This window comes from Thermothelomyces heterothallicus, assembly GCF_042370625.1.
Source record: "Thermothelomyces heterothallicus CBS 202.75 unplaced genomic scaffold P884_scaffold_27, whole genome shotgun sequence".
NCBI lineage: Eukaryota > Fungi > Ascomycota > Sordariomycetes > Sordariales > Chaetomiaceae > Thermothelomyces > Thermothelomyces heterothallicus.
In genome coordinates, this window is record NW_027192588.1 from 482,783 (window position 1) to 508,642 (window position 25,860).

The 25,860-nt window shown below is 52.2% G+C and overlaps 9 protein-coding genes across 9 annotated transcripts in view; 6 read left to right on the forward strand and 3 right to left on the reverse strand.

Annotated features, from left to right (window-relative positions):
- Positions 1-866, reverse strand: part of P884DRAFT_249985 (amino acid/polyamine transporter I) — a 2,231-nt gene extending 1,365 nt beyond the window's left edge. Inside the window, exon 1 of the mRNA XM_069440626.1 lies at positions 30-866. Coding sequence (XP_069294625.1) covers positions 30-653 — 624 coding nt within the window. The 5' untranslated portion in view covers positions 654-866. The remainder of the gene's footprint in view (positions 1-29) is intronic.
- A 3,082-nt stretch (positions 867-3,948) lies between these two features.
- On the forward strand, positions 3,949-4,338 carry P884DRAFT_263783 (YhhN-like protein). The gene has a single exon (XM_069441788.1). It carries the CDS (start codon positions 4,016-4,018, stop codon positions 4,295-4,297), a length of 282 nt encoding a protein of 93 aa, XP_069294626.1. The 5' UTR covers positions 3,949-4,015; the 3' UTR covers positions 4,298-4,338.
- Positions 4,339-4,960: 622 nt separating this feature from the next.
- P884DRAFT_294450 (uncharacterized protein) lies at positions 4,961-7,436 on the reverse strand. The gene is made up of 3 exons (XM_069444281.1): positions 6,754-7,436; positions 6,031-6,633; positions 4,961-5,939 (listed from the first exon to the last, which is right to left on the reverse strand). The coding sequence occupies exons 1-3, from the start codon at positions 7,367-7,369 to the stop codon at positions 5,164-5,166; spliced, it is 1,995 nt and encodes a 664-aa protein (XP_069294627.1). The 5' UTR covers positions 7,370-7,436; the 3' UTR covers positions 4,961-5,163.
- A 2,965-nt stretch (positions 7,437-10,401) lies between these two features.
- Positions 10,402-13,062, forward strand: P884DRAFT_302580 (major facilitator superfamily domain-containing protein; the record flags this gene model as incomplete). The annotated part of the gene is made up of 4 exons (XM_069444955.1): positions 10,402-10,417; positions 11,256-11,452; positions 11,534-12,677; positions 12,770-13,062. 4 exons carry the CDS (start codon positions 10,402-10,404, stop codon positions 13,060-13,062), a joined length of 1,650 nt encoding a protein of 549 aa, XP_069294628.1.
- Positions 13,063-14,025: 963 nt separating this feature from the next.
- P884DRAFT_272415 (GMC oxidoreductase-domain-containing protein) lies at positions 14,026-15,466 on the forward strand (the record flags this gene model as incomplete). The annotated part of the gene is made up of 2 exons (XM_069442524.1): positions 14,026-14,415; positions 14,477-15,466. 2 exons carry the CDS (start codon positions 14,026-14,028, stop codon positions 15,464-15,466), a joined length of 1,380 nt encoding a protein of 459 aa, XP_069294629.1.
- A 1,861-nt stretch (positions 15,467-17,327) lies between these two features.
- Positions 17,328-19,116, forward strand: P884DRAFT_209064 (glycoside hydrolase family 7 protein; the record flags this gene model as incomplete). Its single annotated transcript, XM_069438917.1, has 6 exons — positions 17,328-17,894; positions 17,979-18,115; positions 18,191-18,403; positions 18,514-18,760; positions 18,865-18,995; positions 19,059-19,116. 6 exons carry the CDS (start codon positions 17,328-17,330, stop codon positions 19,114-19,116), a joined length of 1,353 nt encoding a protein of 450 aa, XP_069294630.1.
- A 1,909-nt stretch (positions 19,117-21,025) lies between these two features.
- On the forward strand, positions 21,026-21,729 carry P884DRAFT_314819 (uncharacterized protein; the record flags this gene model as incomplete). Its single annotated transcript, XM_069445252.1, has 2 exons — positions 21,026-21,535; positions 21,628-21,729. The coding sequence occupies 2 exons, from the start codon at positions 21,026-21,028 to the stop codon at positions 21,727-21,729; spliced, it is 612 nt and encodes a 203-aa protein (XP_069294631.1).
- Positions 21,730-22,427: 698 nt separating this feature from the next.
- Positions 22,428-23,603, forward strand: P884DRAFT_249997 (uncharacterized protein). Its single transcript, XM_069440627.1, has 3 exons — positions 22,428-22,529; positions 22,587-23,208; positions 23,316-23,603. The coding sequence occupies exons 1-3, from the start codon at positions 22,458-22,460 to the stop codon at positions 23,540-23,542; spliced, it is 921 nt and encodes a 306-aa protein (XP_069294632.1). The 5' UTR covers positions 22,428-22,457; the 3' UTR covers positions 23,543-23,603.
- On the reverse strand, positions 23,604-25,540 carry P884DRAFT_263788 (Alpha/Beta hydrolase protein). Its single transcript, XM_069441789.1, has one exon. It carries the CDS (start codon positions 25,321-25,323, stop codon positions 23,695-23,697), a length of 1,629 nt encoding a protein of 542 aa, XP_069294633.1. The 5' UTR covers positions 25,324-25,540; the 3' UTR covers positions 23,604-23,694.
- Positions 25,541-25,860: the final 320 nt, after the last annotated feature.

The window sequence follows — 25,860 nt, forward strand, 5'->3', positions numbered from 1 at the left end:
TGGAAGAGGCAAAGGGTATCATGGCTTACATCAAGCAGGTGCAGCCAGCGGTTTCCGAAGATGGAGACGACGTTGCACAGCAGCGTGATGGCTAGGAAGGTCAGGAACACCTGATAGGTCTCGCCGGCCCAGACGCCCACGGGCTCGCCGTCCACGCCGGGCTTCTCAAAGACGTTGACGCAGGCGACGAAGAAGAGGGTGGTGCCGAACTGCACGGCCAGGGTGATGGTGATATTGCCAACAACGTAGGCCCAGCCGCAGATGTAGGCGGCGACTCGGCGGAACTTGGCGGGGGCGAGCATGAAGGTCTGGTAGTAGACGCCGCCGGCGGTCGGGTAGACGGAAGTGATCTCGCCCAGCGAGGCGGCGACGCAGAGAATAATGAGGCTCACGAGCAGCCACCCCCAGACGACGACAGCGGGGCCGCCGCCCTGGAGCGGATAGTAGAGCGTGGTGGCCAGGCCGTAAGGGATGGACGCGAGCACGAACGACATGAAGGCGACGTGCCAAGTCGACCGCGTGCGCACCAGCTCGGCCTTGTAACCCATCGACTCCAGCAGCACATCGCCATCGTCCGACGACGACTCGTGTCCGGAACCTGTCCTAGGCACCTCGACGGCGCCCGGTAGTCGGGCTTCGGGTTGGGCGCTCATGGCCGGAGGATGGTGTCCAGGTTGCTCGACGAAGCGTTGCCGGGGGTTATGGGGTGAGATGGGGGAAGGGAGACGGATAAAAGGTTCCCAATCTACCTTCAGGCGTTCTGCAGCATCCGGTGGTGCTTTGGACGTTGACAGTTTGTTGGGTTTTGATTAGCGCTGGCTACAGATCCGGCTGAAGGACTCCGTTTTTAGCGTTTTTTTTTTTTCCTTTTATTTTTTAATTTTTTTCCCCTCTTCTCTGTTGCACTCTTTTGGAGTAGGAATTTCCCCCCGGGGTAGAAAGCGAAGTGGGATTCCCTCCGCTCTTTTACTAGTTAAATTACGTACTGATAACAGGAACTTAGGAGGCAAGGGGCTGTCAGTTATTGGTCGATTGCCGCTTTCCAGGCTCTGCTTTACGCGGCTGCATATCGCTCCATCAGTGGGGTCATGTTTGGCACCGCGACCCCCTTGTACCCGGCCATGTGGAAGTGAAATTCACTCTGCAGGAAAGGCAGATAGAAGCTATCATTGAGTAGGCCACATTGAACCGCGCCTTGGAGCACGATCCCTGACCGACCTAGGCTCTGTCCGGGCAAGTTCGAAACTAAAAAAAGGCATACTATATACATACTTGGCAAGCTTATCGGAAGGGGATATTTTACGGCTCGGAATACATACAAGTACTGCTGTGTAGGCATTTGCGTAGCATTCGCACGAGTGACTATTCCCTGTTTGACGAAACCGAAGCACGTGAAGAACGCGACGCCCGGTGCTCGCGACCCCTGCCTGGTTCGGACAGGTTCCGCGGGCCAAGAATATGCCGCATGCGCTGATTTGCAGCAGTGGCATGCATGGTGGGGCATCCATGGGAGAAAAATTTTTTGTTTTCTTGCGGCCCGGTTTCCTGGGAATGGACTGCCGTTCTGGCAACGTCTGGGCTCGTGGCAACTCCCATTACCCTGTGTTGGTGTTCCAAGTCAGAATAATTATCCGTTGCATTGACAACCGAACTCGATGCTTGTGTGAGCATTCCATCATCACATACCTTGAGTTTCCCTATTTATTGTTTATTTACTCCTGGCTGGGCTATTTGGCGACAGGTCATTAATCCCCTCGATAATTGGTAACATGATATGACAGCATGAATCTACTTCTTGCTCTGATTATTACTAATTAATTACTCGAATCCTAAAGAGTCGCAATACCACTACCTTCTGTAAGCACACCAGACACTTGTATATCTGTTGATGGAGACGCTGGCCAATGGAGGAAGGGGGGGGCCCATGTTGCAGTGGCCGACTTGTTTCTTTGCTCTTCTGGGAGACGGGGATTGCCGAGACTTGGCATGTTTGAAAAAGCTTGGCTCGATTTACGGTGGGGATGAATTCGTCATGGCAGTGAAGGCCACGGGAGCTCTAAGCCGCCCAAGTGCGCGACTTCATGGTCAGTACGGCGGCGGACGGCAAAACAACCACGGTACAAGAGGGCATCGCGTTGGGCATGAGACTAATTATGATAGCTAAATCAATGCAAGGCTGTAGGCCTGTGCTCTTTCCCTTCTCTACTTTAATTAATTATCACAATCGAGGGTGCATTTGAAGCGAAGCTTCATGCCTACTGTGGGCCTCGATGAGAGGTGCGCGAAGCGTACACCACAGTCAGGATATTTTATTACATACCTGCCTTGTGTTTATACTCCAAGAGAGTTGGACCAGATGGTTCCTCAGCCCAACTTGTATGAACACACAGTCGAACTGTCCGATCGTGGCCAGGGATCTGGGACACGCCACCGAGAAGGAACATACGGTCAGCCGCGCTCGATCCCGCGTCCAGATGACCAGCGCAATGGACGCCCTGCCGACGTTTTGGGTTCACTCTCTCACCGACGAATACTTCGACACCCAACTTCCGGGGCGCGACCGTGACGCCCTTTTGAAGCTTCGCCCCAGAGCAATAGGACACAACCTGCTTTGAGTGTACCAGGGCCAGCCAACTTGCCTGGTAGCGGCTCTTGGAGGCGGTGCTAATATCTCCACTAATATGTCAGCAGCAAGCTCGCTGGGGATGACTGCCGGGTGGCAGCGTTGATGCGAACAGCGAAGTACCTAGTTGGCAAAGCAGCGCCTAATTACCACGACAAAATCTTTCGCCTCGGGACAGCTAGTTGGAGAAAGGTGCCTTTAATTACGTACACGTAGCGCAGAGAGCTTGGTCAACAAGTCACGATGTAATAATCACCAAGTCTAGGATGGAGAGGAAGACAGGACATCTATGAGCGAGCCGCCAGGCAATCAACTGAGAGAAGAGGATCGCCTCTTGGAGACGCTCAAGGACAGACATATTTTAAAATCACAGTGTGTTGCTTGCCAGATGAAAAACGAGATGAGATTCAAGTGTGAGCAGCATCTTGAGCCGCAGACTTCTCAAGACTTGAATAGTAATGTATATCCACAAATCAGAGTTAGAGTGGCTTCTAGTCTTTACCATGAGAAGCAGTTGACGCTTCGCCGCTGACTGAGGAGCAAGTTCAGGGCATGGTGACCCAACCTGGGATTCGATTAGAGGATCAAGGAGAAAGATAGCTACTTGTGCTGTAAAGGTCCACTAATGAATACTAATCTAATTAGCGTCTCTTTTGACTACGCATGAGGAGGATTCTGGCTGTGTCAATCGTCTCTTTTTTTGCTTGGAAGCTACTCAGCTTCTAACTCCTTTTGCTACTATTAATAAACTGTCTGACCGGCACTCGGATCAGTCACATGGATTGCCAAGACTGGAATTCTCATTGATACCTCGGTTTAGTTAGACCATGGACACCAACTGTTTAATTACTGCTCCGTACCTCTAGTGATTTCTCTAATACTGCGCAAGCTTGAAAGTTTCTCCTTTCACCGTGGGATTCCCCCAATACACACGAAACTAGCAGAGCCGCGCCTCCCCCACCATTTTCCTTTCATACTGAACACCCATCAACGATGTCCTCCTCGCGCGTTTTGTCCACAGCGAACCCCGCCCTGTTGACCGGGTCGGTTGGCGCCGCCGTACTTTACCTGGCAATGGCCCGCTCGCGGCCCAGCCGACGGCGAATGATTGTCAAGACGGCTTCCACCGCACTCCTCTCCGCCATGGCCGCCGCGCATGGCGGACCGCTCCTCCTAGTCGCTGCGCTGGCTTTGGGATCCCTCGGCGACGCCTTTCTCGCCTGGGACGACGACGCGTCCTTCCTGCTGGGTCTCGCGAGTTTCCTGGTGGCTCACCTCTTGTACATTGTTGTCTTCTTCCAAAATAACACCAACGTCACGGAAGGACCCTGGGCTCTGTTACGGAGCTGGCGTGCCCCGGCGGCAGGGTCCTTGATCCTGCTCGCCTCCGTCATGATCACCATCTTGGTCCCGCGGATCGACCAGGGACTACGGCCGCCTGTCGTTCTGTATTCCTTGACCATCTTGGTCATGGCTCTCACGGCGCTCACCGTGGACAGCAGCCGGGTCGTTGCCGGTAGCCTCATGTTCTCAGCATCGGACGCGATCCTCGCGACTGATCGGTTTTTGGTCTCCCAGGCCTCCTCGCATCGCGCTTGGATGCAGCCCGCCGTCTGGGTTCTCTACTACTTCGGTCAGCTGCTGATAGCTGTGGGACTATTGCCCCTCTCATGACGAAGTGGCGTGAATATTGTCTAGTTTGAGGCTACTACCCCTGAGAAACCTAGAGAGTGGTAACTCTCTGGTATTCAATCTAATGGTGAAATGGGAGTTCGATAATAATCATCGCGTAGTTGGGTACACTTATAATCAATAGACCTGGAGGCGATGGCCAAGGAACATAGAATACGTACGCGCGTGGCAGTGATTTTACCCTCCGCGATAAGTGATTATTAATTGATGATCGTCTAAAGAAATAATCAGGTTGGTCGGGCCTTGGTCTACCGTGCTCTAGCCAGGTAGGCCCGGATTTCAAGACCTTTTGTTTGGCTAATTATCAGGTCAATTGTATTAGCATTGTCCTTCGCATGAATAATCTTTACAAATCTATTAAATTACTCGAATCAGGTTTGTTGAGGACGCCAAAACCGGTAGAGGGTCATGGAAACCCGCCCCCGCAGGCTACTCAGCTCAAGCTCCGAGACGGAGATTGGCTCTTCTGCCTTCGACGAGCGACTGACAGCGTCTTGTAATAGTTTGATCTGGCACAATGAGTTCTTAGTAACACCGAGCTTGCTATGGTCGATATGACGTTTTCGTCTCTGCTTGAGCCCTCTTTCTCCTGACCGAAATACGGAGAGAAAACACCTCAGCTAATGTTGGTCGTGACCTTCAGGCATAATTATTAGATAAATTGTGTAATACCTGGTATTAGTATACAACATCCCTATTGCCCTTCATTCTGTATATCAATCATCAATCATGCCAATAATCTAAGAAGAGGAAGGCGTATAAAACGACATGGAAATGGAGATTCCCTATATTAATCCATCCAATGGACGCCTTGTTCTCGTGTTTAGAACCTGTCGTCAACCCGCAGGCTACCAGGAGCCTGGGAGAGCTCCTTGAGCTCTCGAGCGGTCGTGACGGAGCTGGTCCTCACTATCCGCACCAGTGATGCTCTGGGACGCTTCCGGCCCGTGGCTGTCTGTGCCGTTTTCATTGCTCTTGCGATTCTTGTCCGTCCGCGTCGCAATTCTGAGACGAGCTCCTCCTAACGAAGACCTTCCAGGCTTTGCGGCACCATCCATGCTTTCTCTTTTTGCTCCCTCTTTTACTGCCTCTTTCTCCTTCTTTTTCCTCATCTTCTTCATTACCTCACCGGTTAGATCCTGCTTTAGTAACCTCTCGAGGACATCTCGCTTCCGTGTCCGACGATCGCCGATCGTGATGAGGGTTCCAGCGACAATGTTGGTCGCGATAGAGCAGCACAAGATGGTGGTGGTGACTGCGGCCGAAAGACGATGGGCCGAGACGGCCCACGTGCAGATGCCGAGGGAGATTTGCAAGCAACTGTGTAGGTCGAGGAGAAGGACGACGGCGATTAGAAACCTCAGGGGAAATGCGTGGTGTGTTTCAGTCTCGTGTGGCTTGTAGAACGTGTGCGACTTCGCGAGCTTAGTTTGGTGATGCACTAGCCGGGACTGCTCCTTCTCCGACAGCACGGGAAAGAACTCGTCTTTTTTCTTGTCTCCTTGCTGAGGTTGAGCCTCGAGGTCCCGATCAGACTGTTCGATGCTACTGGCCGTCGGCAGATCATTGCTGTCTTGCAACTCAGGGAGTAGAAGCTTCTTGCGCAGTTTCCAGGTCTTTCGGTCTGGGTTACAGAGAGGGGGAACCCTCTATTATCAGCGGCTGTATTCTTGATTTCTGAGAGTAAAACGTGTGAACAAGGCAAGGGAACTTACGGTAATGGGCCACGAATATCATGTGGTACGTGTCGATGGCACGAAAGGGAGCGAGCCCGTCGCCGACGATACCGAACAGAGCGACAAGGGTATAGTCGATAACTTCGATGGCAAAATACTGACGATGGCCGACATAGATCCACCCGATCAAGAAAAGAACCCAAGCGAGGCCGAAGAGGGTTATCAGCGTAGCATAGAGCGTGACGAGGAAGCCCAGGGGTCTCCTAACATATTTTCCAAACGCCTTGAGCCTCTGTTTGATCTTGGACCGCCGGGAGTGTAGCATGTGCCGGACGTAGTCATTCAAGGCTTTGATGTCTTCTTCTGGCCAGCCCTCTAAGGAGGCGTCGTTGGGAAGGATGGCGTACTGAGGCTGGCTCAGCACCGAGGCGAGGTTGGGTGAGCGAGGCTCCGAGGTTGGCTGCCCTGCCGCGGTGGACTCTGCAGCCGTCATGTCCTCTTCCGGCCCGGGAAACGCGCCGGGCGTTTGAGGGAACTGAGTTAAGTCGTATGTCGGTCTGCGGTTTACCCATCTTCCAAGAGAGGGAACGAAGAGAGAATTTTGGATGTTGGTGATGGACGAAAGAGTGGCAACCTCGGGATCTAAAGTCGGCCCGCAAATTAATTAGTGCATTGCTCGAGGAAAATAACGAAACAAGGAAAACAAAGCCTCTTAAGACAGCACTGCCAGAGAGACAAGTTGTGGTGGGAAAGCTGACATACCAACAACGTCTAGGAAGTCGACAATTCTCGAGTCATAACAGTCGCTATCCAACGCCTGGCCCTGTGGATTGTTCTGTAAGGTCAGGCGCTGGAGTCCGGGGAGCTGGCGACGTTTCTGAACCGGGGCATTTTCGGGAACAGCAACGACAGGCAGCGGTAGCCTTGCTGGCAAATTTACCGATGCGGACCTGCGGTTTCGAGCCCAACGTGGCGGGGCTTCCGCCACTGTTGGTAACGCGCCCCATGCTGTTGCCGCGGGTATCGCTGGTCGCTGGGGCTCCGAACTCGATCTGCGGCGTCCTCGGAGTGATTCCTGCCCGACGGACTCGGCTGGATCGGCTTGCGAGGGCAGCGCCGGGCCCCTCAGTCTGCGAAGGCGGATGGCCGACTGGTGACGGCTTAGCGGAAGGAGGGGCGCGTCTTCGACGACGGCCCGCGAAGGAGGCTGCCCGGTCGCCGGGGTCCTGGGGACGGCGTCCTCCGGGGGAAGTCCCGCCGGCGAGGCGCCGGAAGTATCTGCCTCATTAGGCCCAAAATAGCCGTTTTCTTCCTCGATACTGATGCTCTTTCGTGTGCTGTCGGTATCTTCGTCGATGTCCGGAAATTTCTCCGTCATCGTCACGGCACGGGCGAAACTCAGCTAGCGGGGGCGAGGAGAGGGTTCCTGGCGCTCGTCTTCGACCCATGATACGAATGCCGCTGAGCCTCAGCAGAACATATCGTGGTTTAGGCAAGTCGAAATCGGTGCCTTGTAGCGGGTAATTATGCCAAGGCATGGCGAAGTTGGTTCCTGCTTACTTCGGCGGGCGACTTACTCAGCTCACCCTGTGACGTCATTTGCCTCTGGCTCTTTTTGGAGCAAACTCGGGCGCCGTCATCTCTTTTCTGCGAAATGGTTTCAACGGGCCGCGCGACGCTGCATTCTGCCGTGCAGAGATGACCACTCGACGAGGTAGAAACAACAGAGCCAGTAGTTTGTGTTCTTTGCATTAACCTACTAGTACGCAAAAGATACGAACGCAAGGGTTAAACTGGCTACGTAAAATCAGCAAAAAGCGAGTTGGCACTGTTCCTTGATTCATCAGGTAAGTCGGACCCCCCATCAATGGAACACCCCATCAATGGAACACGCACCACGCCTACACCGCTTTTTCAACCTAACCACTTCAATCTACCATAACTTGCCCAACTTTTCTTCAAACCACTTCAAACTTCGTAGGTATATTCAACAGTCAAAGATGGCTTATACTAAAGAAGATTTATAGGATACGGTCGCAAAATACTACAATACCTGCTATTCAATTCGTAGTATCAGCCAGGAATTCGGAATTCTAACTACTACCTTATTTAACCGTATTCAAGGCCGTCAACTACGTTTAATTGTAGCCGAACTACGCCAGTCTCTTAGTCATATATAGGAAGAATAGCTTATTTAATAGGTATTGATCTAAGTTACCCTAGGTATCCTATTAACCTATATATAAATCAGGGAGTTCGCTAGCCAAATACTCTAGGTATAAGGAGCTAACTATATAATAAACTGGTGCCAGCCTCTACTAGCAGTAGTCACGCACCTCTAAGACCGAACCTCCGTCTGGTTAGATGGAGAGGAGCGTCGGCTCAAAGCGTCTAGGGCGTCCAGGCACTCGTGGTTGCAGTAGACAAACCCGGCTCTCCAGGTAGTGATAGCGATAGGTGCGAAGATGGCGACGGCGATGCCCTTCTGGGCAGACGTAAAAGAGTCTACCTATGTAGAAAAAGGTAGCCAAGCTTATAAACAAAAGGAAAACCACATCATCACGCAGATAAGGCTACAACAGCCGTCTGTTACTATTATTGTTATTCTATTCTGAAAACTGTCTGTCCTTATTGTTCCTAGCATCTCCTAGATAGGCACCCCCTATTTATGTCTAGTGTATACTATGACTTGTTTAGAACCGGAAAAACAAATCTATAACCTATGTCCCTCTGGTTATACTAAGAGGTTTCTACCCTAGTTTAATAATAGTTAGAAAAGGCTAGATAACCTAGTTCCTTTATAGAAACCCTATCCTTTAAACCTAGCAAGCCTATAAGATAGATTTAGTCTATATTAATAGTACTACTAACTTAGTTATATATAATTAGTAGCTATAGCTAAACATCCTAGCTATCAAGGATATTCTACTAGCTAATTATTAGAATATAGATAAATATAGCATTATAGAAGGCTAGGGAACCTATAGGCTAGTAGTTAGAAGTATTTAAATATATATAATATAGTAAAAGGTTCCTAGTTTATAGGTATAGACTTCCTTCCTTAAGTATATCTTAGTAATAGGGATATTACTCCCTCTAGTTATTATCTTTAAGGGTAAGAGTCTTTAATAATAGTAGTTTCCTCTTAATAAGACTAAATTAAAGGATTAGAAGTTTATAGTAACCAAAAAAGGCTGGACTAATAATACTATTATATTAGAATAGCTATAAGAGGTATTTATCCCCTATATATAGCTATAAGATCCTTTATAATAATAACTCCTTATATTAGATAGTTATAATAGCTATATAACTAAGGATTTTATATAGGTATATTTTAAGAATAATATCTAATTACTCTTTTTATCTCTATATACCTTATATATCCTTTAATTATTTGATTTATTAGTCTTTTCCCCTCTAAAGTATATATATTAAAAGCTCCTTAATAATATAACTTCCTAGACTAACTTAATAGTTCTAGGTAAGCAATTAATAACTAAATATATTATAAGGGTTTAGAAAGAGGCTATTATAGCCTAGAATATCAAAGTAGGATAGAGGGTATTAAGGTTATAGCTAGTTTATATAGCTAAACCCCTAATAAGTAGACTTCTATTAGAAAATTCTAATAATATAGCTAATACTAATAAGTAGCTAACATCTATATAGACTCTAGAACCTATTTAATACTCTTAGCCTTCGAAAGAAGCCGTTAATCTATTTTTTAGTATACTATAGAGGAGGTCAGACTTATATAATTAGCTAATCAACCTAACTATTAAGACTTAGTACCTCTCTATATATAGGCTCCTATTTAGGAAGGTTAAAAAAGCGTTTAACTAGAAGGACTTCTAATTAGCCTAGTTATAATAGAAAAACGAAGCTCTAAAGGTATAGTTAGAAGCAGCTCGGCTATCGAAGAAGAAGAGGGTAGTTACGGATCCGAACGAGTAGTTTGCTACGATTAAATAGATCTACTAGGCCTAGGTTAAAGCCGGCCGTATAGAGGACCCTGTAGCTGAAGAAAGCGGCTCAGAAAGTGTAGATTCAATGGCTTCCTGTATTGTAGTGGGTTGAACAGACTGTTGTATAGAAGGTTGAAGATAATAGGTGGGTGTGGGTGCTAAGGTTTGCCAAGTGTTCTATTGATGGGGTGTTCCATTGATGGGGGGTCCGACTTAAGCTTGCTTGGATATACATGAACTTACTACCGCATTGAACAATGGTGGGCATTCCAGGTTGCGCATATGGGAATATTGCACGTGGATGCTTTCCGTCGGCCAAAAACCCTGTGACAGGAAACCAGATCGTCGTATGTACCTCTATATAGAGCATATCTCTCGAGATCGATATGGTAGCACACCGCCAAATGTCAACAGAGTCTGTAGGGATTACAATTGGCACATAATGCCCAAGGTGACTGGTAAGTCCAGTACACCATATCGGTTATAAGGAAAAGGATGTTACGCTGAAGTTTGTGACCAGAGGGAGCAGCACTGGTGCGGTGTGCATGCCACCGACCAGATCATACCTGGTGACCTAGAACGGAGATCCCTCCGTGCATTCTGCGTTGGTGGTGTCTTGTGACTTAAGTGCTTCCATTATCTAAACGCTCAACACCGACTCCTTGATTATATATAGACTAGCCTAATAGAGAGCTGCTCCTGATAGTATAGAGTTATTTCAGTTTCTCAGGGGCAGCTGAGCTTACAACTTGTACTCGAACAGTGGTTGCTTTGGCTCTGTTGACTAATAATTAATAAGTAGAAACATAGAGACATGTTATCGACAAGCGAAACATGGGTAGGGCGTCTAAAAAGCAACAGAGAGGGGTGTACGTAACAACTAACTAGCATGAATCATTCTGATCTGAACTCGCTCATCTAAGTTAGAGCAGCAAAATGGGTTGGTTATTTCTCGGCTACTCGCTAGAAAAATCCCCCCAGAATATAAACAAATGTAAATCCACCTATCTACCATTTTCTGTTCGTTCTGTGACTTGAGTTGTTCTCAAAGTGAACCCTGTTTATCGCTAACACACCTCCTCTCAGAGCTTCCTTCCCTCGCTGGGCAACCGCTTCCCTTTGTTGCTACACAAAGCTCAACCAGGGCACTAAACCCACGTTGTCATGCTGGCTGGGCTGCGATGAGCACTGAACTAGGCCATCCGACGGGTGCCAGAACCACTGCAACCGGCGGACCTCTGGTCGCTGAGAAGGAACATTCTAATAGTTCGACACCTGCCGAAACCCTTGATTTAGCCCCGCCGGCGACGTCTGACGAAAAGGAGAACGGCAACTTCGCCAGCGATGAGCTTTCGCCGCCCGATGCAGCCGCGGCAGCCGAGGACGAGAAGCAGGCGGCCAAGGCCGAAACGACCGAATATCCCACCGGTTTCAGGCTTGTATCCATCATTCTCGCACTCATCATGGGCATCTTCCTTGCATCTCTGGATATGGTTAGTCGATGCGCGGATTGGTACGGCGATGCGAGGCATGTCTCTACTGAAACTGACCGTGATCTCCGCACTATTTCTCAGACCATTGTCGCGACCGCGATACCCAAGATCACCGATGAGTTCCACGGCCTAGACAAAGTGTCGTGGTACAGTGCTGCCTTCTTGATGACCGACGGGGGCTTCCAGTCGTGTTGGGGCAAAGCATATCGCTACTTTCCGCTAAAGTCCACCTTCCTGGCGGCCATCGCCGTCTTCGAGCTCGGCAGTCTCATCTGCGCCGTTTCCCCAAACTCTACCGCCTTCATTATGGGGCGTGCTGTCAACGGCCTCGGAGCCGCAGGGATCGGCACCGGAGCCTACACCATCGTCGCATTTGTCGCCGAGCCAGCCAAGCGCGCCACCTACACGGGATTTGTGGGCATGTCTTTTGGCGTTGCCTGCGTCGTAGGGCCGCTCATTGGCGGCGTCTTTGCCGACAAGGTCACTTGGCGCTGGTGCTTCTGGATCAACCTTCCCATCGGCGGCCTGTCTGCCCTCATAATACTCTGCTTCTTTCGGACCCCTAGCGCCGCGCAGCCCGTCGCCGCTCCGTGGAGGGAGAAACTTCTTCAGATGGATCCCGTTGGCGTGGTCCTGGTGATGGGTGCAATCGTCGCCTTCATGCTCTCCCTTCAATACGGCGGACAGACTGTGCCGTGGAACAGCAGCGTGGTTATCGGCCTGCTCGCGGGCTTCGTGCTAATAACAGTAGCTTTCATCCTCTGGGAGCACTTCCAGGGCGAGCGGGCCGTCATCGTTCCCCGCTTGCTCAAACAGCGAGCCATCTGTATCAGTTGTCTGTTCGCCTGCATCTTCGTCGGGTCCTACTACCTCGTCGTCTACTACATCCCAATTTACTTCCAGAGTATTGGCAACGCCAGACCCACCATGTCGGGCGTCTACAATCTCCCCCTCATCATCGCCACGACGATCTGTATGATCATGTCCGGCATGCTCATCAGCGCCACTGGCCTTGCTGTTCCTATCGAAGTCGGCGGTGCCGTGCTTGCCGTCATCGCCGCGGGGCTTCTCTACACTCTGGACATTGACACCGGCGTAGGCAAGTGGGTTGGATACCAGCTACTTGCCGGCATCGGTTGGGGCCTTGCGTTCCAGATTCCCATCGTTGCCGGACAAGCGAGTGTGCAGCCCGCGGACATCTCATCGGTGACTGCCATGGTCCTCTGTGAGTCATTGCTTCAATCCTCTCATTCGCCCTTCCTTGTCTACATATTTTCTGACCGTGGAGGGGCTTCGGCGGCCTAACTCGATAAACAGTCTTCCAGTGTATCGGCGGTTCCGCCTTCGTGACAGCTGCCCAGGCTGCTTTTGTCAATCGCTTGGTTCACACCTTGCCGAATACCGCGCCGGATGTTGACCCAGCCAAAGTCGTCGCTACAGGAGCTACCATGATACGGATGGTCTTCTCTGACAATCAAGTGCCCGGAATCGTGATTGCATACATGGCAGGCATCAAGGCTGCACTCGCCATCTCGATTGGCGGTGCTGGTCTCGGCCTTGTCATTTGCCTCTTTAGCAAATGGACAAGGCTTAATTTCCGAGACGGCTAAGGACGCCGCTGTAGCTGTTTAAGGGTCTCGCAGGACGAGACCATTTCCTGCTTTCACGGGCATCCTGAACAGGATAGTCCACGATGGGAATAACTCTTCCATTCACATGTGCTTATATAATAATAAGTGTTTTTATGCCCGAGTAGAGCATAGGTATTACTGATTTGAGCTACGTTCGGCATCGCCGTCATCGGATTCGACAAACCACTCGTTATAACCTCCATCGCCCTTCTGGAACGTTTCGAAGGATTGAGATAATAATATGCAAAGGAACATGATCTTTATATCTTTATCCATACTATAACAAACGTTTTGCAACTTAATTACCTTTACAAGTAGCCGACTCTAAGCTTCATTATATCTAATAATAGATATGTTAGACACTGGCGTATAAGGGCTGTGTAGGCAGCAAGACCGACGACAAGATTAATTACGATTGCATCTTCCCCGGGAGTGGACCTGGAGGAGGGCCTCTCGCAAGCAACCGAGCACGGACGGGTTATTCTGTCTTGCTGCTCGAGGCGGGGAGTGATCAAAGCAACAACACCAATTCTGAGATTGTCTCATTGTTTGGGGTTGCTTACACCGATCCCACTCTGCGCGGGGACTTCTTCGCCTTCAACTTTGCAAACGAGACGCGGAACTTGCAGCACAACCATCTGATCTGGCGCCGTCTCGATGGCTCGTTCCATGTCGGCCGAGAACCCCCCCCCCCAATTCGACCCTGCTGGAGATTTATTACCCTCGAGGCGGTACTCTGGGGGGAAGCTCTGCCATCAATGCTATGTCGACGATCTACCCTAGCGAGATTGGCAATATATTATTGACTTGACTGGTGACGCAACATGGAGGAAAGGACAAAAAAAGCGCACCTCTGTTTTCTACACTTCTTCTTCCTTGCCATTGACCAGAGTTGCAGCCCAGAACATATGGGAGAGATTTTTGAGCGCATCGAGAAGGACCATGACCCCTGGGGCTCTGAGTCACGGATTCAACGGCTACTTCGACACGATTATGAGCAACGAGACCTCCTGGGCTGGTCAGAACAATCTCCTAGTCGCCCTCGGAGCCGTCTCTGGGCACATTGGCCAGAGCCCAAGCGACATCGCCACCAATGTGCTCGCAGACCCCAACGGTCCTATTCCGGAGCGCGACCAGACCGAGGGCATTTTCGGCCGCCCACTACACGCGGACGCAGCGTGGAGACGTTTCTGTTCCCGCGACTATATCCTCGAGACCGCTAGGGCGGTGGATCTAGATGGGCAGATGCAGTACCAGCTCACTGTGCAGCTCGAAACGTTGGCCACCAAGGTGCTCTTCGCCGATCTAGACGACCCGCAGAAGAAACATAGGGTGAACGGCGTCGATTTTCTTCAATGGCAGAGTGTTTATAGCGTAGATCCCCGCCACACAGCTTCTAACCAGGGAACCACCCGGTGGGCGTGCGTATGCTCGCACGGAGGTCATCCTCTCCGGTGGCACTTTCAACCCGCCTCAGCTGCTTAAGCTCTCTGGCATCGGGCCCGCGTCGGAGCTTACCCAGTTAGACGTCGATGTGGTTGTCGACCTCCCCGGAGTTGGCGCGAACCTGCAGGACAATTATGAGGTGCCTGTTGTGGGACACGCTGCCCGGGACTTCCAGCAACCGGCACCCGATCGGGACGCTTCGACCTGCACTTACGGGGCGCCGGGCGACCCCTGCGTAGAACTCTGGAAGCAGGGACGAGGGCCCTACACGGTAGGACCTCCCTTGAACAGCATCTTCCGCAAGAGCGCTCATGCTGCCTACGACGAGCGCGACTTTTTCTTGGTTGGCGGTACCTTTGCTCTGCGCGGGTTTTGGCCGCCCACTGACTCGGTACCGGTCGACCCTCCAAACACCTTTGGGCTGTCAACGGTCAAGATCAACCCGCAGAGCCGATCGGGAACTGTCTTGTTGAGGAGCGCCGACCCCCGAGACACACCCGAGATCAAGTTCCACCTGTTCAAAGAGGACAACGCAGGCACTGAACTCGATCTGAACGCCGAGCTTGACATGGTCAAGTGGGCACGCCGTGCATTTGCTGACGTTCCTGCTCCGCTGGGGCTCATTGTTCCAGTTGAACCGCCCTGCCCGGGAACGCCGGTTGCGGAGGGCACTTGCGACGACGAGACAGACCGGGAGTGGATCGAAAACCAGATCTTTGGACACCATCCCACAAGCACATGTGCTATCGACGCCGACAGCGACTCCCTGGCCGTACTGGACTCTAAGTATAGGGTCCGTGGCGTCCGAGGTCTTGGAGTCGTCGATGCGAGCGCGTTCCCTCGCGTTCCCTGCCTGTTCCCTGTTCTCCTGACATTTATGCTTAGTGAGAAGGTAACTGAGAGTTTTTGGAGGACGCGGAAGAATGGTGACCAATAGCAGAGCGCGGAGAAGTCTGAGAGAGACTCTGGCAGCGGAGTCCCTTGTACTTAATTACTTGATACTCCATATACCTTTTCGGTCACTCAGGTTCTAGGGAAGGGGCGGGGGCAGAGGCGAAGCTTTGGTTGTGGAATCGTCTCGCAACCTTGCGAAACTTCGCCACATTGAAGATGGCATTGCCTGAGTTGATTAACCCTTTCCAGAGACGATATAATAATAGTGCAAGTTCCTTTGATCGGAATCTTAATTATATGAAGTATTCGGCCCACGGAACCGGGCCCCGAGCAGGTTGAACCGCGGAAACCTCAACCGAGTCAACCTCGCGTCCATGTTTGTCATGGAATCAGGCTCCGAATCCCGTCAGATCAGTCAGTTCTGGTGGCTATGGACGCGGGAGTTACGGCCAGTCGTCCTGCGGTTCTGGGGGAGGGATCAAGGAGGAAGAGATCTGAGATCGAACTACACCCAACGATTTATGGACGCATAATCAAGTTTAATTAATAAAAGCCAAACAGCGTGTTTGATGCTACCACCGAATGCGAGATCCGGGCTAGCCCGCGGAAGGATGATGGCCACAGATCTAGCGTCGTGTATGATTATTACCTATTACGCATCTATCTTCGTATCTGCCTTGGGTTGGCAACACCTGACCGAGAGGCAACTCGACAACCTGACGCTTGGCAAAAGACATTTCGGTTGACAGCGGAAGAACTCCAGCGAGGAAATCGCCCAGAGATGTGGATGAGAAGACAACGCCGAGACGTGCCGGCGTTGGCTCTCCACGAATCGGAGCCGATACTTCCGTTTGGCCAATCTCCGGGATAAATCCCAGCGGCTGGGTTACGTCACATTTCATTGGGAAGCGCGGACAGCAATCCCAGCCCGGCCATGGAAGAGAACAATTGTTGGTGGTGGCGACCGAGCCAAAAGAGGGGGGGGGGGGAGCGGGAGGGGAAGAAGTGGTGTCAGAGCACGGGAAAACGCATCTGAACGCATCCGGGGCCGTGCCAACAAACACCACAACCCGTCTCCTGGGAGAAGAACATCCAGGATGCAACCCAGGAGGGAATGCCAAGAAGCAGCTACGGCACCATCTGCCGGCGTCTCGCCTGTTAGAGTCCCGGCACCCGCCAATGGGGCCGCGCTGGGCCCTGCCCGGCATTGCTGGGGCAGCGGCATCAACAACATTGCTCGGGGAGGGGCCCGATTTTATTGATTAGCAAAAAAGAATTAAATTACCCTTCCCTTCCAGCAGAGCTGCTCCTCCACGCGGCGGCGGGACCGCTTGTGGACGGCGGTACAACCGCGGGGCTCCAGTCTCCGTGCTGGGCATGCAGATCACGACCCGGAAGAGAAATGATCGCGGTCTGACGCCGGGTACGGAGTACTGAGCCGCCAACCACAGCCGATGGACCGTGATACCTCAGTGCGTTCAAGCAACACAGCGACACCCTGGACGAGTCTCTGCTCCCCTACCACCCCCTCCCCCCTTTGCCCTGTCCGCGAACGGGGCGCGTACCCCAGATTTCTACTGACACCCAATCTATTCCCGCTGGCGTCGCCCGGTCTGGGGCGGTCCGGCCAAGACTCTCGGTGCACGATGCCGCGACGAAATCGGATTAACCGTTGGCTGATCAATTCCAAGTCAAGGGACAAGTGGTATGGAAAGTCGGCTCAGTTTTCCACTGCCCCCGACAGGCAGGTTCCGGATCTGGACAGCAGTCTTCCGAATCTTTGGCAGAGACTCATGATATAAAAATACAAATGAGGCGGCGCCTCGGACAGGTCCATTCTCCCAACGCTCAACCAGCTCCAATTTCTCTCAGAAGTCTGTTGCTCTCTCGCAGTCGCAGTCAAGATGAAGCAGTACCTCCAGTACCTCGCGGCGACCCTGCCCCTAGTGAGCCTGGCCACGGCCCAGCAGGCGGGTACCCTGCAGACCGAGACTCACCCCAGGCTCACTTGGTCCAAGTGCACGGCCCCGGGATCCTGCCAACAGGTCAACGGCGAGGTCGTCATCGACTCCAACTGGCGCTGGGTGCACGACTCGAACGCCCAGAACTGCTACGACGGCAACCAGTGGACCAACGCTTGCAGCTCTGCCACCGACTGCGCCCAGAAGTGCGCGCTCGAGGGTGCCAACTACCAGGGCACCTATGGCGTCTCGACCAGCGGCAATGCCCTGACGCTCACCTTCGTCACTAAGCACGAGTACGGCACCAACATTGGCTCGCGCCTCTACCTCATGAACGGCGCGGACAAGTACCAGATGTTCACCCTCAAGGGCAACGAGCTGGCCTTCGACGTCGACCTCTCGGCCGTCGAGTGCGGCCTCAACAGCGCCCTCTACTTTGTGGCCATGGAGGAGGATGGCGGTGTGGCGAGCTACCCCACCAACAAGGCCGGTGCTAAGTTCGGCACTGGGGTAAGTTCAATGACCCGAGAAGGGTGCCCCTATCTGCTGCGAAAACGGAAGGTCCCCTTTTGCTAACTGCCCTCTTCCAAACAGTACTGCGATGCCCAATGCGCCCGCGACCTCAAGTTCGTCGGCGGCAAGGGCAACATCGAGGGCTGGAAGCCGTCCACCAACGATGCGAACGCCGGTGTCGGTCCTTATGGCGGCTGCTGCGCTGAGATCGACGTCTGGTAAGTTTTGTTGCCTGGGCGGTAATGGTATATTAGCTCGAGTGGTTCCCGTCGTCGCTGACCGTCTCTTACCAGGGAGTCGAACAAGTATGCTTTCGCTTTCACCCCGCACGGTTGCGAGAACCCTAAATACCACGTCTGCGAGACCACCAACTGCGGTGGCACCTACTCCGAGGACCGCTTCGCTGGTGACTGCGATGCCAACGGCTGCGACTACAACCCCTACCGCATGGGCAACCAGGACTTCTACGGTCCCGGCTTGACTGTCGACACCAGCAAGAAGTTCACGTGAGTACACCGTGCTTGAAACCCCTCCCCCCCCCCCCCCCCCCCCCCCCCAAAAAAAAAAGAAAGAAAAAGGAGGTCAAATGATTGATGCTAACCAACTCAAATAACAGCGTCGTCAGCCAGTTCCAGGAGAACAAGCTCACCCAGTTCTTCGTCCAGGACGGCAAGAGGATTGAGATCCCCGGCCCCAAGGTCGCGGGCATCGATGCTGACAGCGCCGCTATCACCCCTGAGCTGTGCAGTGCCCTGTTCGAGGCCTTCGATGACCGTGACCGCTTTTCGGAGGTTGGCGGCTTCGGTGCCATCAACTCGGCACTCAGCGTTCCCATGGTCCTCGTCATGTCCATCTGGGATGATGTACGTTACCTAACCCTCCCCGCCCCTTTTCCCGCTTCTCTCCCCGCAACTGCCACTAGTTATATACGTCCCGCGTCCATGATGCTTACCTTTTCTCCTTCCAGCACTACGCCAACATGCTCTGGCTCGACTCGAGCTACCCCCCTGAGAAGGCTGGCCAACCTGGTGGTGACCGGGGCCCGTGCTCTCAGGACTCTGGCGTCCCGGCCGACGTTGAGGCTCAGTACCCCAATGCGTAAGTCGAAACCATAGAATGTCGGGCAAAAAAAGATCGCTCAAGCTAACGAAATATGATTAGCAAGGTCATCTGGTCTAACATCCGCTTCGGCCCCATCGGCTCGACTGTCACCGTCTAAACTTCAACCTGACTGGGGCCCTTTCCTTCCACCCCCAACCCTCTCAAGTTCTATCTGGTGGAGCCCTCGTGTCCTTCTTTTCCTAGGTTCGCGAACCTTTGAGCTTGTGTATCGTAGGGTCATTGTGTACATACACAAAAACTTAACATCTGCTGCCAAGATCTTGGCACTTTGCCAGGTCTTCTCAAACCTCGAAGCACTGAGCATCCTCCGAGTGAAATAGGATGGCTATTTATGTTGCAAGACTACGTTGGTAAAGGAGACGGAGCAGACCTGCCACAGATATTCGTTTGGTTGCTTAATTTATAGCAGAGTCCGAACGTAGACATGGCCCCTGAAGGTGCCAACCCTAGGTCGCCAGAAGCCTTGTTTTCCTAAAGGGTGTCAAGCAACGGCGCTCCTCGCTTGGCGAATCTACCCGCACGCAACGTATCGTAATAATACGAAGTAAAGGGAACGACAAGGCATAGGGAAACATCAATATGGCTTGAATAACAGAGTTAAATACCTAATAGAAGAAATTAGCATGCCAAGATTGAGCTAGCAACACATTGTAGAATAGTTAGCAACGTTAGATGACGACATTAAATATTATTAACTAGGGCAGGTAATTATCTAAATCCTATAAAAGGACGCCTGTTCGCTTGATCTCGAACCGTCCAACCTAATTTGAAGTAGGAGGGAAAAGTTAAAGAATACTAACAATAATTACTCGAGGTTCCTATGCTCTGTAGAGTCTAATATTAAAGGCACTACACGTATGATTCCGCAATTATAAGCATAATAAACTCGCGGGCCCTACACGTGCCTTCACCTTCCTCTGTGTAATCCGTACCTCATTATTGTCGAATCGCTATTCCGATAGTAAAGGTCTGGCGCTCATTGAAGAGTGCTCAGACTTCCAACTTTGACGAGCTGGTTGGGAGGTTTTCTAGTAGAACAACCGTGATGCAATACGTGTGTCTACGGACGCGTCCATCATGTAAGGATAGATAAGATATGCCCTGTGGAGTCTGCAAACGGTGGGTTCTTTGTGCCCATCCTCTTCTTATACAGAACCACAGGGCCAGCAAACGTAGGAAGAGGACATCGATCTTTTGAACTATTTTGAATACTACAACCAGACCTTCATCAAACCGTTTGATTACAGGCACCGATATAATTAGAGAATTAGAAACCTAACAGAAAGATGTACTAATTAGAATATGTTACGATGCGGATGTATGTAATTATATAATTAGCGCTCTGAAACAGCCTAAATAATTTGACAGTTTTTTTTTTTCGTTTTCTTTCTTTCTTTCCTTTTTATTTTATTTTTTTAAAATTTCTTTTTTAAGCGCAATGGGGAGAGCTAATTACACATCTTTTTCTTTTCTCAATTTCACCGACCTCGCCACCCAAGCATCGTCGAATAAGAAGTTGTCGGAAACAAAGGGTAGCCGATGCTTGTCCATATGTAGGCATCCTGCGTTCAGCACGCACTAATTACTCGGGGCCTCGGTATGTCCTACCCTCCGCAATCTCTCCCTACCGGCTGCTCTGTCGCTCCCTCTCTTGTGACTGGCAAGAAAATTTGGGTCGTAGGTTTGCCGAAGATCCGTCATCAATCTCATTCACCCCTTTGACGTGCCATTGGCCGCTTTGACTCGCAATTCCCTTTTGGGAACGGAATGTTTCGGCAAAACAAGGTCTGTCTATCAAGACCTCTTTCACTTTACAGGCCTTGCCGTCTTGCAGACGCGCAAGGTCAAGGCAGGCGTGAAACAAAACATGGGATAATAGGACATATTTAAGAAGATAGCGGAGCCAGTCGAGGTGGCATGAACCAGTGACCTGATTCTGTACAGCGAGTCTTTCGCGTCCGTATACCCAAACCCTTCGCCACACGGACAGACGTCTCCTAATCAGCATGCATTCCGGGTTTGTCTCTTTGTTCGCTTTTGCCGGGCTTGCTGCCAAGGCCTCAGCGCATGGTATCGTCACAAAGCCAGCAACACGATCACCGGGGGAAGCGACCGAGGCAGCATGCGGTAAGACTATGGCCGACTTCTACCGAGCCGACAATACCTCGTACCCCGAGGCCTTGCTTCGAGCCAACCCAGACGGCCTAAAGCCCCCATATGACCCCGAAAAGTGCAACCTCTGGCTTTGCAAGGGCTATCAGTTTGCCGACAACGTTGCTAATGTGCAGAACTACACTGTCGGCCAGGCTGTCGACATGGAGGTTTGGATCCGGATCCCGCACGAGGGATATGCCAATGTCTCGATCGTCGACACCTCTAGCAACAGTGTCATCGGTGAACCATTGATTACCTGGCCGGAGGGTTATGCTGGCTCTGCCAACCCCCCTAAAGACCAAACAAAATTCAGCGTCAAGCTGCCCGACCTGGGTCACAAGTGCACCAAGGCTAGTGCCTGTGTAAGTACCTCCTTTACTGGCAGTTTATCTCTTTCCTGACGGGTTGGAGAGGGTTGAAATCAGCTGAACTAATTCGTTGCCATTATTTCCAGGTTATCCAGTGGTATTGGTTCGGTCAAGGGCAAACGTATGAGTCGTGCGTCGACTTCACCCTTGCTACACCCGCCAAGAGGCGAAGATACCACAAGTATTGATTTCGAGGGTCAACCTATGGTCGAGAACTGCGCGTATAGACAGATTCTACTCCGTAGTGACTCATGAATAGGGTGGAAGGGCATGGCTTGTTCAGATGGACGCCCTTTGAGAAATAGCGATCGGGCATCCGACGTCCGTTTGATGCCAATTCTTGTGGAACCAATTACACGATGGATCTTCAAAGAACTCATTGTTCTCACAAGTCTAGTGATGCGGAACATATGCAAATTCTTTCCTAAAGATTCGTTTAACGATTGTCTTTGTATCAACATGGGCACCCTTTCCGCACCCGGCAGGACTAGGTGGTCAAAAAGGTAAAAGCCAAAGAAAGGACCTGTAAAGCTAGGAATGTATTGGATTGCCTAGGGTATCACTAGTAAGGATCTCTGTGGTTGGTTTTCATGCCCGGACACAGCCCCATTAGCGTGGCAGCCCCGGTACACCTTATCCAGTCATCTTCCCGGCCAGCTCTGGTTGGCTCCCCTTGCAACGTTCATCTAGGCGCCCATGTTTCAGAACGCGCCATGACAGGAATGGAAGTCAAACAGCAGGAATATGTTTATGCCCATCACCTATGGATCTATAGATTGTTGTACTACAAGAAACCAGATGCACCAAGGAACTGTTTCTCGGCTATCTTTACATCGCTCCAGTCTTCTTGTTTTTCCCTCTCGTTTCTAAGTTGCGATCCTCATTCTTTCGTCTTTCGTGCAGTTACCTCGTTGAAATGGCGGGGCAGGGAAAATGCAGCATCATCCCCGATACGGTGCCAAGCGATGCTGGCATCGCAGGAGCAGGCGTATATCTTCCCAACTGTTGAGCTAGGACAATGCTAACGATGATGGAACTTCCTTAGGTTCTTCTTGCCTCGACTATTACAGCAGGTTTGGCATTGTGCATATCGGCCAGCCTAGTGTTACAGAGCTTGACTTGGCACGCATCTCGATTCAAAACACAACGGGACCAGAACCAGTCGGTGATTCGCCGAAAGCTCCTCAACGGGTACTCCGACCAGCAGATCATGGTCGGAATCGGTCTGCAGAGTATTGGACTCGTCAAGTCTGACTCGTTAGTGCCCTATCACTTCTTCCTCATCTGGATGCTGGCACTGCTCTCCATGGCGACACATAACGCGGCACTTCTTGCGCTGGTCCAGGACTTCAAACGGGACTGGGTATTGAGGTGGATGAGGCAGGTCCTGATGTTTGCGAACCTGGCTCTCTCCTGCGTATACGGAGTCTATGTACTGCAGAGCAAAGTCAAAGGGCTTCCAGACACGCTGCCCATCGGCTGCGTTTGGAAGGTTGAGTCAACTTCTTCCAACGTCGGCGGGCTCGATTACGTCGGCACCATCGTCACCATCGTGGGGAACTGTGTCGTCTTTGGTTTGGCCACGTGGTACTTACAAAGCCGGAGGCAGCGGTTCTACCAAGCCGTCCAGGTTGTTGGCCTGATTTTGATGTTGGGCATCGCCATCGGTATGTCAGGTTTCCATTAAATACCGTTTAATTAGCCGATATAATTAATTAGACATGGAGCTAATCACTCTACTGCGCTGCTAATTACGGGCACTCTGCCGCTCCAGGGGCTACTGTCCGTGCCTACCTCCTTTCGCAGGCATTTGGCAACCCGGACGTGAAGCTCGAGGACGAAGGCGAGAAGCAGTGGAGTTTCGGCCAGCTATTGTCTCTCCTCATGCTCCTCTTGCCCCTGATATCGGCAATTGAGATTATGCGCGGAGAGATTGCGGTTGCGCCACCGGTGCATGATGAAGACAAGCAGGCCTTGTTCAGTGAGAAGCCTTCTGTTTGAAGACATAATTAAAGCGAGGCGGAAACCAGCGACACGAATCGATGTAGCCAAGCCCAGAGACGCAAGGAGGGAGTGCTATTTAGGGCTAACAACAACCCATTTGCATGTGCCTTTTTTGATTAATTAGCTGATGATTTGCCGAAGCTTCATTATTAGAGGAAACCAGCAATCTCGTTCCAAAACTCGCTGGGCGATTCCGACATGGGAAGATGCCCTGCTTGGGGAACAATCTTCAGCTCCGCCCCGGAAGGCCCAAGCAAGTCCTTGAACCCTTCCATGGCCTTTACCAGCGCCCCCTTGCCGTCTCCTTCACCGACAACCAAGAGGCCCGGAACTCTGGCCCCTCTCATCTCCTCGCGTAGGTCATAATCCCACAATGCCTGGCAAGAATACCGGAATCCCTGGACGCTGTTGGCAGCAACCATATCCGTCATCCAGTTGGCGACGTCCTTCTTGGCCGTCATGGTGTGCTGGTGGAACCAACGCTCGACCGTTTGACCGGCCAACTTCCGGATCCCGCCGTCGGGACCCTCGGCCACGGCAATACGCTCCTTCCAGGCGGTCGTGTTCTTGTCGCTGGAGGCAATGTTGAAGTCGCACGCGATGAACCTGTCCAGGAGAGCCGGGTACTTGAGCGCGAACTTGAGCGTGGTCGCACCGCCCATCGAGACGCCGATGAGAGCGTGCAGTTTGGGGATGCGGAGCGCCCGGAGAAGCGCGGCCAGGTCGTCGCTCAGCATGTCGAGGTTGGCGGGAACTGGCGGGGAGGGCACGTCGTGCCGGCCGCGGGTATCGTAGCGAAGAATGCGTAGGTCGGGGCGCGCTGCCTTGAGGATGGCGACCAAGGGGTCCCACATGTGCATCGATGTGAGCAGCGAGTTGGAGAAGGCCACTGTCTGCGCCTGTGGTGAGGGATTGCCTTCTAGCCGGTAGGGAATGGTCAGGCCGTCCGTCGTCGTGACGAAGGCGTCGATGGCCGCGTCCTTCTCGCCGGGCGTCGTCGAGATCTTGCCGTCCGCGGTCGCGAAGGCGGCGGTCGGCGGCAGCCGCGAAAGGGCATGAAGCTCTCTCGGCGCGGGGCCAAAGACGTAAAACAACTCATAGGTGCGGCGGGCCTTGTGGGCAATGTAGTGGGTGAAGACTTGTTCGCGCCAAGCGGTGCTCATGGCCGCCTTGTGCTCGGGGCCGCCAAGGCCGTTCTCCTTGGCGTACTCGTGCAGTGTGGCAATCCTGACTTCGCCCGGCGGACCCTCGATGACCGAAGGGGTGCGAAACACCCGGCTGCGCAACCATCCTGGGATCTTGGAGAGCATGGGAATGTGTTCCTCTTGGTACCACCGGGTGACGGCGGCCTCGGCGCCCTCGACGCCCGGCCTGAGCGAGACCTCGACCGAGACCAGCACGAGCCCCTCTGCTTCGTCGTCAGTTAGCTGCTCGATGGGCGTAAACAAGGGGCTCTGCTGCGTGGCCACGAGGTCCAAGAACTTGCGGTCGACATCGACCTGGCCAATGGTGGCTGCCTCGCGCTGAGACCGGTTTGCGCGCAAATCCGTGTAGATGGGTGTCTCGAGGTGCGCCATCGATGTCACGTCGTAAACGGCCAGGAATTGCGGCTGCTGGCCGTCGGTGGCGCGATACCGCAGACCGTTGGTGAAGATGTGCGGGAGGCGCAGGCGTGTCGGGCCATGCTCGTTGTTGTACCACTCATGGAACTGGTCCAGCGACAGCCCCTCGCGGGGCTGCATGGTAACGTAGAGCATGCCCGGTCCGTTGCCCGTCATGGTTCAAGTTGCAAGGGGGAGAGTGGAGGGAAACAGAGCAGTACCTCGAGTGACGATGAATATAGAATGTTTGATCGGGAGATAGCACAGCAGAAGAGTCCGCGTCAGTAAAGCACACGGCCAGGTAGAGAAATAGGATTATGGAAGTTGCAAAGGTAAGAAACTACGAGGCCCAACTCGACGTGAATGCGAGATGGAACTAGGTATGAAGGACAAGCCGGCAGCGGCTCGGCTCGGGGCTGAGCGTGACGTCGCGACAGGCAGTGGAGCCCGGCTCTTGCTCCGGCTGCCATGCTCGACAGGCAAAGCGTTTTTCCGCCATTGGTGGCTTGGCTGTTTGTTGCACTGGACTAGGGCCGGAACTTGTGGAGAAGCGCAGCAAACCTCACAATCATCAAGTACCTACTAATGCGCATGCACGAGAGTAAATACGCTGTTTGAGAAGTCACCTTCCAGCATCGTGACAGAGCCTCTGAACCCTGAGAAGAACTAAAACGAATACCATCGTGCTGCAATTCGTCCCAACCCATCGAGCAC